This window comes from Dermacentor andersoni, chromosome 10 (assembly GCF_023375885.2).
Source record: "Dermacentor andersoni chromosome 10, qqDerAnde1_hic_scaffold, whole genome shotgun sequence".
Classification (NCBI taxonomy): domain Eukaryota; kingdom Metazoa; phylum Arthropoda; class Arachnida; order Ixodida; family Ixodidae; genus Dermacentor; species Dermacentor andersoni.
Genome location: NC_092823.1, coordinates 80409075 through 80423135, shown reverse-complemented (window position 1 = coordinate 80423135; position 14061 = coordinate 80409075). Strand labels below are relative to the sequence as shown.

Here is a 14061-nt window from a genome sequence, read left to right as displayed (position 1 = left end):
CTTCAGTACAGCGAGCGATCCGGGTGAAAGCACATCGAAGCAAGCCCTAACCGTATCTACATTATTTTGCACTGACATCATTCCATGGAGCTACACGTGCCCATATCTATGTCTGTCACGACAAGACTCAAGCCTGCCGTGTTCAGCAAGGAATCAACCGCCGTTCTGAGTCGACTCAAGCTCCTGCGCGCAGCAACGTCTTCTGGAATATGAGGCTATATAAGCAGGTGCCTTGTCTTGGACGCTTCAGCAGCTTCAGTACAGCGAGCGATGCGGGTGAAAGCGCATCGAAGCAAGCCCTAACCGTATCTACAATATTTTGCACTGCCATCATTCCGTGGAGCTACACGTGCCCATATCTATGTCTGTCACGACAAGACTCAAGCCTGCCGTGTTCAGCAAGGAATCAACCGCCGTTCTGAGTCGACTCAAGCTCCTGCGCGCAGCAACGTCTTCTGGAATAGAAGGCTATATAAGCAGGTGCCTTGTCTTGGACGCTTCAGCAGCTTCAGTACAGCGAGCGATCCGGGTGAAAGCACATCGAAGCAAGCCCTAACCGTATCTACATTATTTTGCACTGCCATCATTCCGTGGAGCTACACGTGCCCATATCTATGTCTGTCACGACAAGACTCAAGCCTGCCGTGTTCAGCAAGGAATCAACCGCCGTTCTGAGTCGACTCAAGCTCCTGCGCGCAGCAACGTCTTCTGGAATAGAAGGCTATATAAGCAGGTGCCTTGTCTTGGACGCTTCAGCAGCTTCAGTACAGCGAGCGATGCGGGTGAAAGCACATCGAAGCAAGCCCTAACCGTATCTACAATACTTTGCACTGCCATCATTCCGTGGAGCTACACGTGCCCATATCTATGTCTGTCACGACAAGACTCAAGCCTGCCGTGTTCAGCAAGGAATCAACCGCCGTTCTGAGTCGACTCAAGCTCCTGCGCGCAGCAACGTCTTCTGGAATAGAAGGCTATATAAGCAGGTGCCTTGTCTTGGACGCTTCAGCAGCTTCAGTACAGCGAGCGATCCGGGTGAAAGCACATCGAAGCAAGCCCTAACCGTATCTACATTATTTTGCACTGACATCATTCCATGGAGCTACACGTGCCCATATCTATGTCTGTCACGACAAGACTCAAGCCTGCCGTGTTCAGCAAGGAATCAACCGCCGTTCTGAGTCGACTCAAGCTCCTGCGCGCAGCAACGTCTTCTGGAATATGAGGCTATATAAGCAGGTGCCTTGTCTTGGACGCTTCAGCAGCTTCAGTACAGCGAGCGATGCGGGTGAAAGCGCATCGAAGCAAGCCCTAACCGTATCTACAATATTTTGCACTGCCATCATTCCGTGGAGCTACACGTGCACATATCTATGTCTGTCACGACAAGACTCAAGCCTGCCGTGTTCAGCAAGGAATCAACCGCCGTTCTGAGTCGACTCAAGCTCCTGCGCGCAGCAACGTCTTCTGGAATAGAAGGCTATATAAGCAGGTGCCTTGTCTTGGACGCTTCAGCAGCTTCAGTACAGCGAGCGATGCGGGTGAAAGCGCATCGAAGCAAGCCCTAACCGTATCTACAATATTTTGCACTGCCATCATTCCGTGGAGCTACACGTGCACATATCTATGTCTGTCACGACAAGACTCAAGCCTTCCGTGTTCAGCAAGGAATCAACCGCCGTTCTGAGTCGACTCAAGCTCCTGCGCGCAGCAACGTCTTCTGGAATATGAGGCTATATAAGCAGGTGCCTTGTCTTGGACGCTTCAGCAGCTTCAGTACAGCGAGCGATGCGGGTGAAAGCGCATCGAAGCAAGCCCTAACCGTATCTACAATATTTTGCACTGCCATCATTCCGTGGAGCTACACGTGCACATATCTATTGTCTGTCACGACAAGACTCAAGCCTGCCGTGTTCAGCAAGGAATCAACCGCCGTTCTGAGTCGACTCAAGCTCCTGCGCGCAGCAACGTCTTCTGGAATATGAGGCTATATAAGCAGGTGCCTTGTCTTGGACGCTTCAGCAGCTTCAGTACAGCGAGCGATGCGGGTGAAAGCGCATCGAAGCAAGCCCTAACCGTATTTACAATATTTTGCACTGCCATCATTCCGTGGAGCTACACGTGCACATATCTGTCTGTCACGACAAGACTCAAGCCTGCCGTGTTCAGCAAGGAATCAACCGCCGTTCTGAGTCGACTCAAGCTCCTGCGCGCAGCAACGTCTTCTGGAATATGAGGCTATATAAGTAGGTGCCTTGTCTTGGACGCTTCAGCAGCTTCAGTACAGCGAGCGATGCGGGTGAAAGCGCATCGAAGCAAGCCCTAACCGTATCTACAATATTTTGCACTGCCATCATTCCGTGGAGCTACACGTGCACATATCTATGTCTGTCACGACAAGACTCAAGCCTGCCGTGTTCAGCAAGGAATCAACCGCCGTTCTGAGTCGACTCAAGCTCCTGCGCGCAGCAACGTCTTCTGGAATATGAGGCTATATAAGCAGGTGCCTTGTCTTGGACGCTTCAGCAGCTTCAGTACAGCGAGCGATCCGGGTGAAAGCACATCGAAGCAAGCCCTAACCGTATCTACATTATTTTGCACTGACATCATTCCATGGAGCTACACGTGCCCATATCTATGTCTGTCACGACAAGACTCAAGCCTGCCGTGTTCAGCAAGGAATCAACCGCCGTTCTGAGTCGACTCAAGCTCCTGCGCGCAGCAACGTCTTCTGGAATATGAGGCTATATAAGCAGGTGCCTTGTCTTGGACGCTTCAGCAGCTTCAGTACAGCGAGCGATGCGGGTGAAAGCGCATCGAAGCAAGCCCTAACCGTATCTACAATACTTTGCACTGCCATCATTCCGTGGAGCTACACGTGCCCATATCTATGTCTGTCACGACAAGACTCAAGCCTGCCGTGTTCAGCAAGGAATCAACCGCCGTTCTGAGTCGACTCAAGCTCCTGCGCGCAGCAACGTCTTCTGGAATATGAGGCTATATAAGCAGGTGCCTTGTCTTGGACGCTTCAGCAGCTTCAGTACAGCGAGCGATGCGGGTGAAAGCGCATCGAAGCAAGCCCTAACCGTATCTACAATATTTTGCACTGCCATCATTCCGTGGAGCTACACCTGCACATATCTATGTCTGTCACGACAAGACTCAAGCCTGCCGTGTTCAGCAAGGAATCAACCACCGTTCTGAGTCGACTCAAGCTCCTGCGCGCAGCAACGTCTTCTGGAATAGAAGGCTATATAAGCAGGTGCCTTGTCTTGGACGCTTCAGCAGCTTCAGTACAGCGAGCGATGCGGGTGAAAGCGCATCGAAGCAAGCCCTAACCGTATCTACAATATTTTGCACTGCCATCATTCCGTGGAGCTACACGTGCCCATATCTATGTCTGTCACGACAAGACTCAAGCCTGCCGTGTTCAGCAAGGAATCAACCACCGTTCTGAGTCGACTCAAGCTCCTGCGCGCAGCAACGTCTTCTGGAATAGAAGGCTATATAAGCAGGTGCCTTGTCTTGGACGCTTCAGCAGCTTCAGTACAGCGAGCGATGCGGGTGAAAGCGCATCGAAGCAAGCCCTAACCGTATCTACAATACTTTGCACTGCCATCATTCCGTGGAGCTACACGCGCCCATATCTATGTCTGTCACGACAAGACTCAAGCCTGCCGTGTTCAGCAAGGAATCAACCGCCGTTCTGAGTCGACTCAAGCTCCTGCGCGCAGCAACGTCTTCTGGAATAGAAGGCTATATAAGCAGGTGCCTTGTCTTGGACGCTTCAGCAGCTTCAGTACAGCGAGCGATGCGGGTGAAAGCGCATCGAAGCAAGCCCTAACCGTATCTACAATATTTTGCACTGCCATCATTCCGTGGAGCTACACGTGCCCATATCTATGTCTGTCACGACAAGACTCAAGCCTGCCGTGTTCAGCAAGGAATCAACCACCGTTCTGAGTCGACTCAAGCTCCTGCGCGCAGCAACGTCTTCTGGAATAGAAGGCTATATAAGCAGGTGCCTTGTCTTGGACGCTTCAGCAGCTTCAGTACAGCGAGCGATGCGGGTGAAAGCGCATCGAAGCAAGCCCTAACCGTATCTACAATACTTTGCACTGCCATCATTCCGTGGAGCTACACGTGCACATATCTATGTCTGTCACGACAAGACTCAAGCCTGCCGGGTTCGGCAAGGAATCAACCGCCGTTCTGAGTCGACTCAAGCGCCTGCGCGGAGAAGCGTCTCTGGACTAGAAGGCTATATAAGCAGGTGCCTTGTCTTCGACGTTTCAGTACAGCGAGCGATCCGGGTGAAGGCACATCGAAGCAAGCCCTAACCGTATCTACAATATTTTGCACTGCCATCATTCCGTGGAGCTACACCTGCACATATCTATGTCTGTCACGACAAGACTCAAGCCTGCCGTGTTCAGCAAGGAATCAACCGCCGTTCTGAGTCGACTCAAGCTCCTGCGCGCAGCAACGTCTTCTGGAATATGAGGCTATATAAGCAGGTGCCTTGTCTTGGACGCTTCAGCAGCTTCAGTACAGCGAGCGATGCGGGTGAAAGCGCATCGAAGCAAGCCCTAACCGTATCTACAATATTTCGCACTGCCATCATTCCGTGGAGCTACACGTGCACATATCTATGTCTGTCACGACAAGACTCAAGCCTGCCGTGTTCAGCAAGGAATCAACCGCCGTTCTGAGTCGACTCAAGCTCCTGCGCGCAGCAACGTCTTCTGGAATATGAGGCTATATAAGCAGGTGCCTTGTCTTGGACGCTTCAGCAGCTTCAGTACAGCGAGCGATCCGGGTGAAAGCACATCGAAGCAAGCCCTAACCGTATCTACATTATTTTGCACTGACATCATTCCATGGAGCTACACGTGCCCATATCTATGTCTGTCACGACAAGACTCAAGCCTGCCGTGTTCAGCAAGGAATCAACCGCCGTTCTGAGTCGACTCAAGCTCCTGCGCGCAGCAACGTCTTCTGGAATATGAGGCTATATAAGCAGGTGCCTTGTCTTGGACGCTTCAGCAGCTTCAGTACAGCGAGCGATGCGGGTGAAAGCGCATCGAAGCAAGCCCTAACCGTATCTACAATACTTTGCACTGCCATCATTCCGTGGAGCTACACGTGCCCATATCTATGTCTGTCACGACAAGACTCAAGCCTGCCGTGTTCAGCAAGGAATCAACCGCCGTTCTGAGTCGACTCAAGCTCCTGCGCGCAGCAACGTCTTCTGGAATAGAAGGCTATATAAGCAGGTGCCTTGTCTTGGACGCTTCAGCAGCTTCAGTACAGCGAGCGATCCGGGTGAAAGCACATCGAAGCAAGCCCTAACCGTATCTACATTATTTTGCACTGACATCATTCCATGGAGCTACACGTGCCCATATCTATGTCTGTCACGACAAGACTCAAGCCTGCCGTGTTCAGCAAGGAATCAACCGCCGTTCTGAGTCGACTCAAGCTCCTGCGCGCAGCAACGTCTTCTGGAATATGAGGCTATATAAGCAGGTGCCTTGTCTTGGACGCTTCAGCAGCTTCAGTACAGCGAGCGATGCGGGTGAAAGCGCATCGAAGCAAGCCCTAACCGTATCTACAATATTTTGCACTGCCATCATTCCGTGGAGCTACACGTGCCCATATCTATGTCTGTCACGACAAGACTCAAGCCTGCCGTGTTCAGCAAGGAATCAACCGCCGTTCTGAGTCGACTCAAGCTCCTGCGCGCAGCAACGTCTTCTGGAATAGAAGGCTATATAAGCAGGTGCCTTGTCTTGGACGCTTCAGCAGCTTCAGTACAGCGAGCGATCCGGGTGAAAGCACATCGAAGCAAGCCCTAACCGTATCTACATTATTTTGCACTGCCATCATTCCGTGGAGCTACACGTGCCCATATCTATGTCTGTCACGACAAGACTCAAGCCTGCCGTGTTCAGCAAGGAATCAACCGCCGTTCTGAGTCGACTCAAGCTCCTGCGCGCAGCAACGTCTTCTGGAATAGAAGGCTATATAAGCAGGTGCCTTGTCTTGGACGCTTCAGCAGCTTCAGTACAGCGAGCGATGCGGGTGAAAGCACATCGAAGCAAGCCCTAACCGTATCTACAATACTTTGCACTGCCATCATTCCGTGGAGCTACACGTGCCCATATCTATGTCTGTCACGACAAGACTCAAGCCTGCCGTGTTCAGCAAGGAATCAACCGCCGTTCTGAGTCGACTCAAGCTCCTGCGCGCAGCAACGTCTTCTGGAATAGAAGGCTATATAAGCAGGTGCCTTGTCTTGGACGCTTCAGCAGCTTCAGTACAGCGAGCGATCCGGGTGAAAGCACATCGAAGCAAGCCCTAACCGTATCTACATTATTTTGCACTGACATCATTCCATGGAGCTACACGTGCCCATATCTATGTCTGTCACGACAAGACTCAAGCCTGCCGTGTTCAGCAAGGAATCAACCGCCGTTCTGAGTCGACTCAAGCTCCTGCGCGCAGCAACGTCTTCTGGAATATGAGGCTATATAAGCAGGTGCCTTGTCTTGGACGCTTCAGCAGCTTCAGTACAGCGAGCGATGCGGGTGAAAGCGCATCGAAGCAAGCCCTAACCGTATCTACAATATTTTGCACTGCCATCATTCCGTGGAGCTACACGTGCACATATCTATGTCTGTCACGACAAGACTCAAGCCTGCCGTGTTCAGCAAGGAATCAACCGCCGTTCTGAGTCGACTCAAGCTCCTGCGCGCAGCAACGTCTTCTGGAATAGAAGGCTATATAAGCAGGTGCCTTGTCTTGGACGCTTCAGCAGCTTCAGTACAGCGAGCGATCCGGGTGAAAGCACATCGAAGCAAGCCCTAACCGTATCTACATTATTTTGCACTGACATCATTCCATGGAGCTACACGTGCCCATATCTATGTCTGTCACGACAAGACTCAAGCCTGCCGTGTTCAGCAAGGAATCAACCGCCGTTCTGAGTCGACTCAAGCTCCTGCGCGCAGCAACGTCTTCTGGAATATGAGGCTATATAAGCAGGTGCCTTGTCTTGGACGCTTCAGCAGCTTCAGTACAGCGAGCGATGCGGGTGAAAGCGCATCGAAGCAAGCCCTAACCGTATCTACAATATTTTGCACTGCCATCATTCCGTGGAGCTACACGTGCCCATATCTATGTCTGTCACGACAAGACTCAAGCCTGCCGTGTTCAGCAAGGAATCAACCGCCGTTCTGAGTCGACTCAAGCTCCTGCGCGCAGCAACGTCTTCTGGAATAGAAGGCTATATAAGCAGGTGCCTTGTCTTGGACGCTTCAGCAGCTTCAGTACAGCGAGCGATCCGGGTGAAAGCACATCGAAGCAAGCCCTAACCGTATCTACATTATTTTGCACTGCCATCATTCCGTGGAGCTACACGTGCCCATATCTATGTCTGTCACGACAAGACTCAAGCCTGCCGTGTTCAGCAAGGAATCAACCGCCGTTCTGAGTCGACTCAAGCTCCTGCGCGCAGCAACGTCTTCTGGAATAGAAGGCTATATAAGCAGGTGCCTTGTCTTGGACGCTTCAGCAGCTTCAGTACAGCGAGCGATGCGGGTGAAAGCACATCGAAGCAAGCCCTAACCGTATCTACAATACTTTGCACTGCCATCATTCCGTGGAGCTACACGTGCCCATATCTATGTCTGTCACGACAAGACTCAAGCCTGCCGTGTTCAGCAAGGAATCAACCGCCGTTCTGAGTCGACTCAAGCTCCTGCGCGCAGCAACGTCTTCTGGAATAGAAGGCTATATAAGCAGGTGCCTTGTCTTGGACGCTTCAGCAGCTTCAGTACAGCGAGCGATCCGGGTGAAAGCACATCGAAGCAAGCCCTAACCGTATCTACATTATTTTGCACTGACATCATTCCATGGAGCTACACGTGCCCATATCTATGTCTGTCACGACAAGACTCAAGCCTGCCGTGTTCAGCAAGGAATCAACCGCCGTTCTGAGTCGACTCAAGCTCCTGCGCGCAGCAACGTCTTCTGGAATATGAGGCTATATAAGCAGGTGCCTTGTCTTGGACGCTTCAGCAGCTTCAGTACAGCGAGCGATGCGGGTGAAAGCGCATCGAAGCAAGCCCTAACCGTATCTACAATATTTTGCACTGCCATCATTCCGTGGAGCTACACGTGCACATATCTATGTCTGTCACGACAAGACTCAAGCCTGCCGTGTTCAGCAAGGAATCAACCGCCGTTCTGAGTCGCTGAAGCGTCTGCGGGGAGCAGCGTCTACTGAACTAGAAGTTTCGCCGATAACCGTACACCGAAGACAAGTGCCGAAGGAATACGTCACTACCGCTCAACAATCCGCCCGTGAGTGTCCCCCTCATACTGAGCTCGGCGACGGGAGCAGAAGGCAGTTCGAACGCTTCACCCGGCCGACAGTGTTATCTTCTTTATTCGTAGGTTGGTAGACTATACTTCTTTACTATTGCGTAAAACACTATTCAGATAGCATTCCTGTTGCCTCTGCCGTCGTACGAGTGATGTTTGTATACATGTTCAAATGGCGGGCTCACAAGATTCGGTGATGCGAAATGACGTTTGTGGCACTTGCGTCAAACATTTTTTAGACAATCAGCAATCATTGACATGCACCGAGTGCGAAGCATGTTTCCATGTGGGAAAGTGTTCGGGACTAACAGCAAAGGCGTTCAAGCAAATGAATGCGCAGTTGCAAAATGACTGGCAATGCAGTTCCTGGGCAAATCCTGACCATGGCAGGTCGTAAAATGATGACAAGGAAAGAGCCAAGCAGTTTTGATAAACTGAGCAACCTTCAGAAAATGCTAACCACTTTGCTACCCCTCTCAGAGAAAATGGAATTAGTATTAGGAATGAAACAAAACATTGATAGCATTGAGAGTTCTGTGCAAATGCTCTCTGATAAATACGCTGAGTTTGCAACGTGGTTGAACAAGCAAGACCAGGCGATAAATAATCTTACGTAAAGGGTGACCGAAATAGAAGCGGGAAATCTAAGGGAAGAAATACCTCGGCTGAAGAAAGAGCTAAATGAACTTCAGCAATACAGTAGATGACAGAACCTAGAGGTTCACGGCATTCAAGTAACAACAAATAAGAATTAGTTGGCCGTAGTAAACTCTGTGGGTGAGCCACTGGGGCTACAGGAATTGACGGACTCTGACATTGATAGCATTCATAGGTTGCCCTCAGGCCCCAATCGTGTTCCACCCATCATCATTCGTTTTGCCACACGCAAGATGAAAGAGCAATGGAAAGCAAAAGCTAAGCTGCTGAAAGAAAGACAGTCGGATGTCAATTTTTTTGAAAACTTGCCACCATTAGATAAGAAGCTTCTTTGGCCCGGATTCTGAAACACTCCGTTCATTACTAAGGATGTCTCACACGCTGTAAGGCGACCTGGCGTCAATTCTGGAACGTACCTTACTAAGGGGCACTAAGTTAGAGCTTCCTTGGTGCTTCCCCGCCCTTAGGGAGCCGGCAAGCTACCTTCATGCTTCCTAACCATGCTCTACCTGAACGCATGCTTCTCCGCACGACTTTGCACGCGGCACGCTTGGCTAGGATAGGTGCCGTGCGCAGTCAAGGCCGCGGTAGCCAGCCGCCGTGTATTGACGTTCTTTGGTTCAGCGGACCGCGTTTTGTGCCATATCTTTTTACTGTGATTTTGTGAAAAGCGAGCGGCGAGAATGACGGCCTTGCGATATTTATCCGAAAACGATTGTTTTTGTTTCAGGTTGTACCACAGTTTTATTAGTTGTTTCACTTAGCGTCGGCGGACGTGCTGGATGCTATTATATTCTGCGCACAGCAGCTCCCACGCTTTCGGCTTCGCGTTCAGCGACACGGCGTCTGCTTTCTGGCTTTCAATCACATTGCTGTACCTTTGTAGAAGTTCCGTGAACAAGTATTTTTCTTCGTCCGTGAAATAAGCTTTGGCCGGCATGGCAAATACACACACATGCAAAACAAAGCACATGCAAAAAAAAAAAAAAAAGCGACGCCAGACCAACCGAACTCAGATGCTGCCATAGTTGATAGACTGAGCCATATGCATCCTGTTTGAAATATTTTTACGTTATTAACCAGCGAAATGAAATTTATGCTCCGGTATAGAAGTAGCAATGCAATTTTAAGAGTCCCGGCACTTTACCTTGGCAATTCGATACAAATATTTCCCATTTTCTGCAAGTAATCTCGAAACCAACAGCCTCTAACTTTACACTTCCTTTGGTGAGGTGCTCCTTCCGCAGGGAAGGCGAAAGGAAGCTTTTAGAATTCGCGGCGGCCTTCTGAGGGCGCATAACCTTTAGGTAGAATGGAGGGCTCCTTGCAGAAGGTAGGGAAATGGTCTAAGGTTAGGAGCATTTCAGAATCCAGCCCTTTATCTTACACGTTCAAAAGCAATGGAAAGAGGCTACCAGTTCATTTGGGAACGTCGCTGAACAGTGCTTGCACGCAAGAAACCAGGGAACTCTGTAATTAAAATAACTGTTGCCAACGAGGCAATGCTAGATATTTGTTATAAAAATAGTGTGGAAAATATTATAACCTCTGGGGCACTATCTATCGATGTTAGTGATCATTTGCCTGTCTTTTGTATCTTAGAAAAAACAGTAAGGAAGAAAAGTTGTGATAAATGCCATAAATTTAGAAGAATAGATGATTATAAAATAGATGTGTTCAAGCAGATCGTGCTTGATGCAGCTTGGCCTGAAGTCCTGATCGAAGACCGCTCTTCGATCTGCTTTTTAAGATTTTACGAAAAGATACTGGGCTTATACTACCAGGCTTTCCGAGTAGTTGTATGGAAAAAAAAAAAAGAAAAGGTTAGGAAACCATGCATGACACCTTCAATTTATAAACAAATACAAGAAAGGAACAAGCTGTTTCAAGAGTTCTTGAGACTGAAAGATAGCGATAAATTCAATGAATATAAAAGGTATCGCAATAAACTAAACAAGGAAATCAGAAAGGCAAAAGGCAAATTTTACGGTAATAAATTTGATGGCGTTGATGATTCCAGTAAATTATGGAATATCTATAATGAAATATGTCACTCAAAGCCCACTCATTTAATCCCTCATGAAATTAAATTTGCCGGCAATGCTATCACCAGGTCGAGACCTTTCCAATAAATTTTATCAGCATTTTTTAACTTGCGGCAGGAAATAAATAATATGACAAAAGTTGACCCAAGCAGTTATATAAACATAAATTGTTATAAAACTTTATACCTGATGCCTACTAGCGAATTCGAAATAATTAGCATAATTGAATCTATTAAGAGTAAAACTGCAGCTGGTCCCGATGAGATTAAGGCTCATCGAATCAAAGCTGTAGCATCAACGATTTCAGTTCCACTGGCACGCATAGGCCACGGCATTCTGAAAGTCGGATACTTTCCCGATGAATTAAAAGTATCACGCGTAACTCCTGTACACAAATGTGTAAAAAAAGACCACTTAGGAAACTATCGTCCTATCTCCGTTCTGAATGTATTCTCGAAAGTAATTGAACGCGTCAAATTTAGAAGAATAACTGACTTTCTAGGAAAACAAATTGATAGAACCCCAGCAGTTTGCAGTTAAAAAAAAACAAGTCCACTGAGCTAGCGCTACTAGGCATTAAAGAAAAATTAGTTGAGAATATTGAAAACAAACAATTTACGGTGAAAAAATCTTTAAATATTAAGAAAGCGTTTGACTCCGTTACTCACTCTATATTATTAAAAAAAAACTACTCTGTTACGGCTTAAGGGGCCAGACTTATCAATTAATCAAAAGTTATCTCAAAAATCGCAAACAGTACGTGATATTAAGCAGCTGTTCCTCAGATCACAACATCATCGCAACGGGAGTACCACAAGGCTCGATATTAGGACCCCTTTTATTTCTTTTATTTAATAATGACATCTGCGACATACCCCATACTGAGGAAATTGTACTTTTCGCCGACGATACAAATGTATTTTTTTCACAGTAAAAATTTGGAACAGGCCGAATTAGAAGCTAATATATCGCTAAGAGAACTATCGCTATGTTTAGATGCAAATGAGTTACAGTTAAATACAAGTAAAATAAAATGTCATCTTCAGAGCTCGAAACTCGCATATAAAAAATAGTTTCAACCTGCGTTTTGAAGACTCAGTGCTTGAAAAGACGAGCAGTGTAAAGTTCCTAGGCGTATTTTTTCAGGAACATTTATCGTGGAATGACCACATACCCCACCTCCAAAGTAAGCTATCTCGAACAACTGGCACACTGTTGAAAATAGGTCCCTTAATTCCAAACAGATTAAAACCAGTTATATATCGTGCACTGACTCATTCCCGTCTACAATACTGCTTACTGATATGGTGCTCTACGATGACGACAAATTTAAATAAACTAGAGGTTTTACAAAAAAGCTGCTCATGCTATTGAACGTGTCCGCTTCAATCATAACACATCTCCATATAAAATGAGGTACAAATTCCACCATAGCTTCTTTATACAGAGAAGCTCTCACTTTATATGTTCACACAAATTAAAGAAACCTCGGCAAATTTTGAGTCTATCTTCAAACGACCACAGACCGCAACTATCGTGTGATTAACTATAAACTACCTAAGATTACAACTAATTATGGGATGCAAAGCTTGAGGTATAATATTCCCAAGCTCCTAAATGAAAACAAGGAAATGTTAGACCTAATAGAGCAATCGCCTTCAATAAATTTGTATAAAAGAAATATATTTAAACAAACATAGCTCGTCGCTGTGATGTGTGATTTTCGTGCGAACTCTGTGTTTTTACAAAGCGAGTTTTAAATGCTTATTCTTGTCAGTTTGAGCCAAATGAATACTGTAGCATTTTTATATGTAAGATATAGTAAAGTTCTATGCCTGTTTTTCCTTCCTGATTCCTATGTTTGTTACCGAATGCGTACTGCTGCAAATCGTGACGTTTTTTTTTTTCTTTCGCCCAAACTGTTTTGTTTATGCTGTTTTTTGGTTGCACATAGTGTGCTCGTTTTTTTTAGCTTGTAGTGTATAAGTCTTTTCTCGATCTTGCCTCATAAATTCTTTGTTCCCATCCCCCCTTCTCTTTTTTTTTCGTTCCTCATTCTTACGCTGTCCTGATTGATTCGCTGGATCGCAGATTGTACAGGGCTCGGGGCCTAAGTCAGGCGCATGCTAGCGCCTTTAGTCCTGACCCTTCTGGTTTTCTGTGAGCAAACTGGAAAACTTGTGAATAAAAAAATTAAAAGAAAGATGTCCTGAGTCCTCAGATGTAGATAACCTCTTCAACTAAATTATTGCGTCTGTCATTGCAGAAGGCCCGCATGGGAAACGATTCATGGGTAAGTCAAATTACCGTTGTCGGTTTCCTAGTCAAGATCTAGAGTCTCATTATGTTTACATGAGCCAATGACAAATGCGTTTTTTTTTTTTCAAGGTAATGAAGTTAAAGCAGCTATCAAGGCAAATTGCTCAATTAGGCTAGTACAGCCTCTTAGAAGACATGATTTAAAACAACATACCACACAAAATAACTTGTCGAGGTCATAGACACTTGACATGGTCGATAATCGCACCCACACGTCAAAACAAAATAAATGCTCAAACGACAAAATAGGGTATAGGAAAGACCCTTTCATTTCATTGTACTTGAAAGCAAATACATTTTTTAAGACTGTAATCTAAATGCAGAGTCAATAACTTTGTTTTCTGTCTTAACTGGCCCAGTTGCAGATGCTCAAGCTGCTGATGTATACATCTAGGGCGTCGTTATTGACTTCATCTGAGAATATCGCTTCTTCGTTGTCTGTATTTTGTTGTGTTTCCATTTATTACATCCAGAATGTCCTCACGATGAGAAAGTCAGCAATATGGCCTATAGTTAGGAAAAGTAGGGCGGTTATACTCGTTCAAACAAATGGATGCACAAAATTTGTCAATATTTGGCGATCTCATGGCAGCAGCAACAAGTCAATATGTTGCTCAATATTTTATGCCCTAAACATAGGCGGTCACATCTA

At 47.0% G+C, this 14061-nt stretch overlaps 1 protein-coding gene across 3 annotated transcripts in view; it reads left to right on the top strand.

Moving 5' to 3' along the window:
• Positions 1-14061, top strand: part of LOC129380698 (uncharacterized) — a 190074-nt gene that overhangs the window by 84604 nt on the left and 91409 nt on the right. For all 3 annotated transcript variants that reach the window (XM_055062465.2, XM_055062466.2, XM_055062464.2), the window contains exon 6: positions 13357-13383. In XM_055062465.2, coding sequence (XP_054918440.1) covers positions 13357-13383 — 27 coding nt within the window. The remainder of the gene's footprint in view (positions 1-13356; positions 13384-14061) is intronic.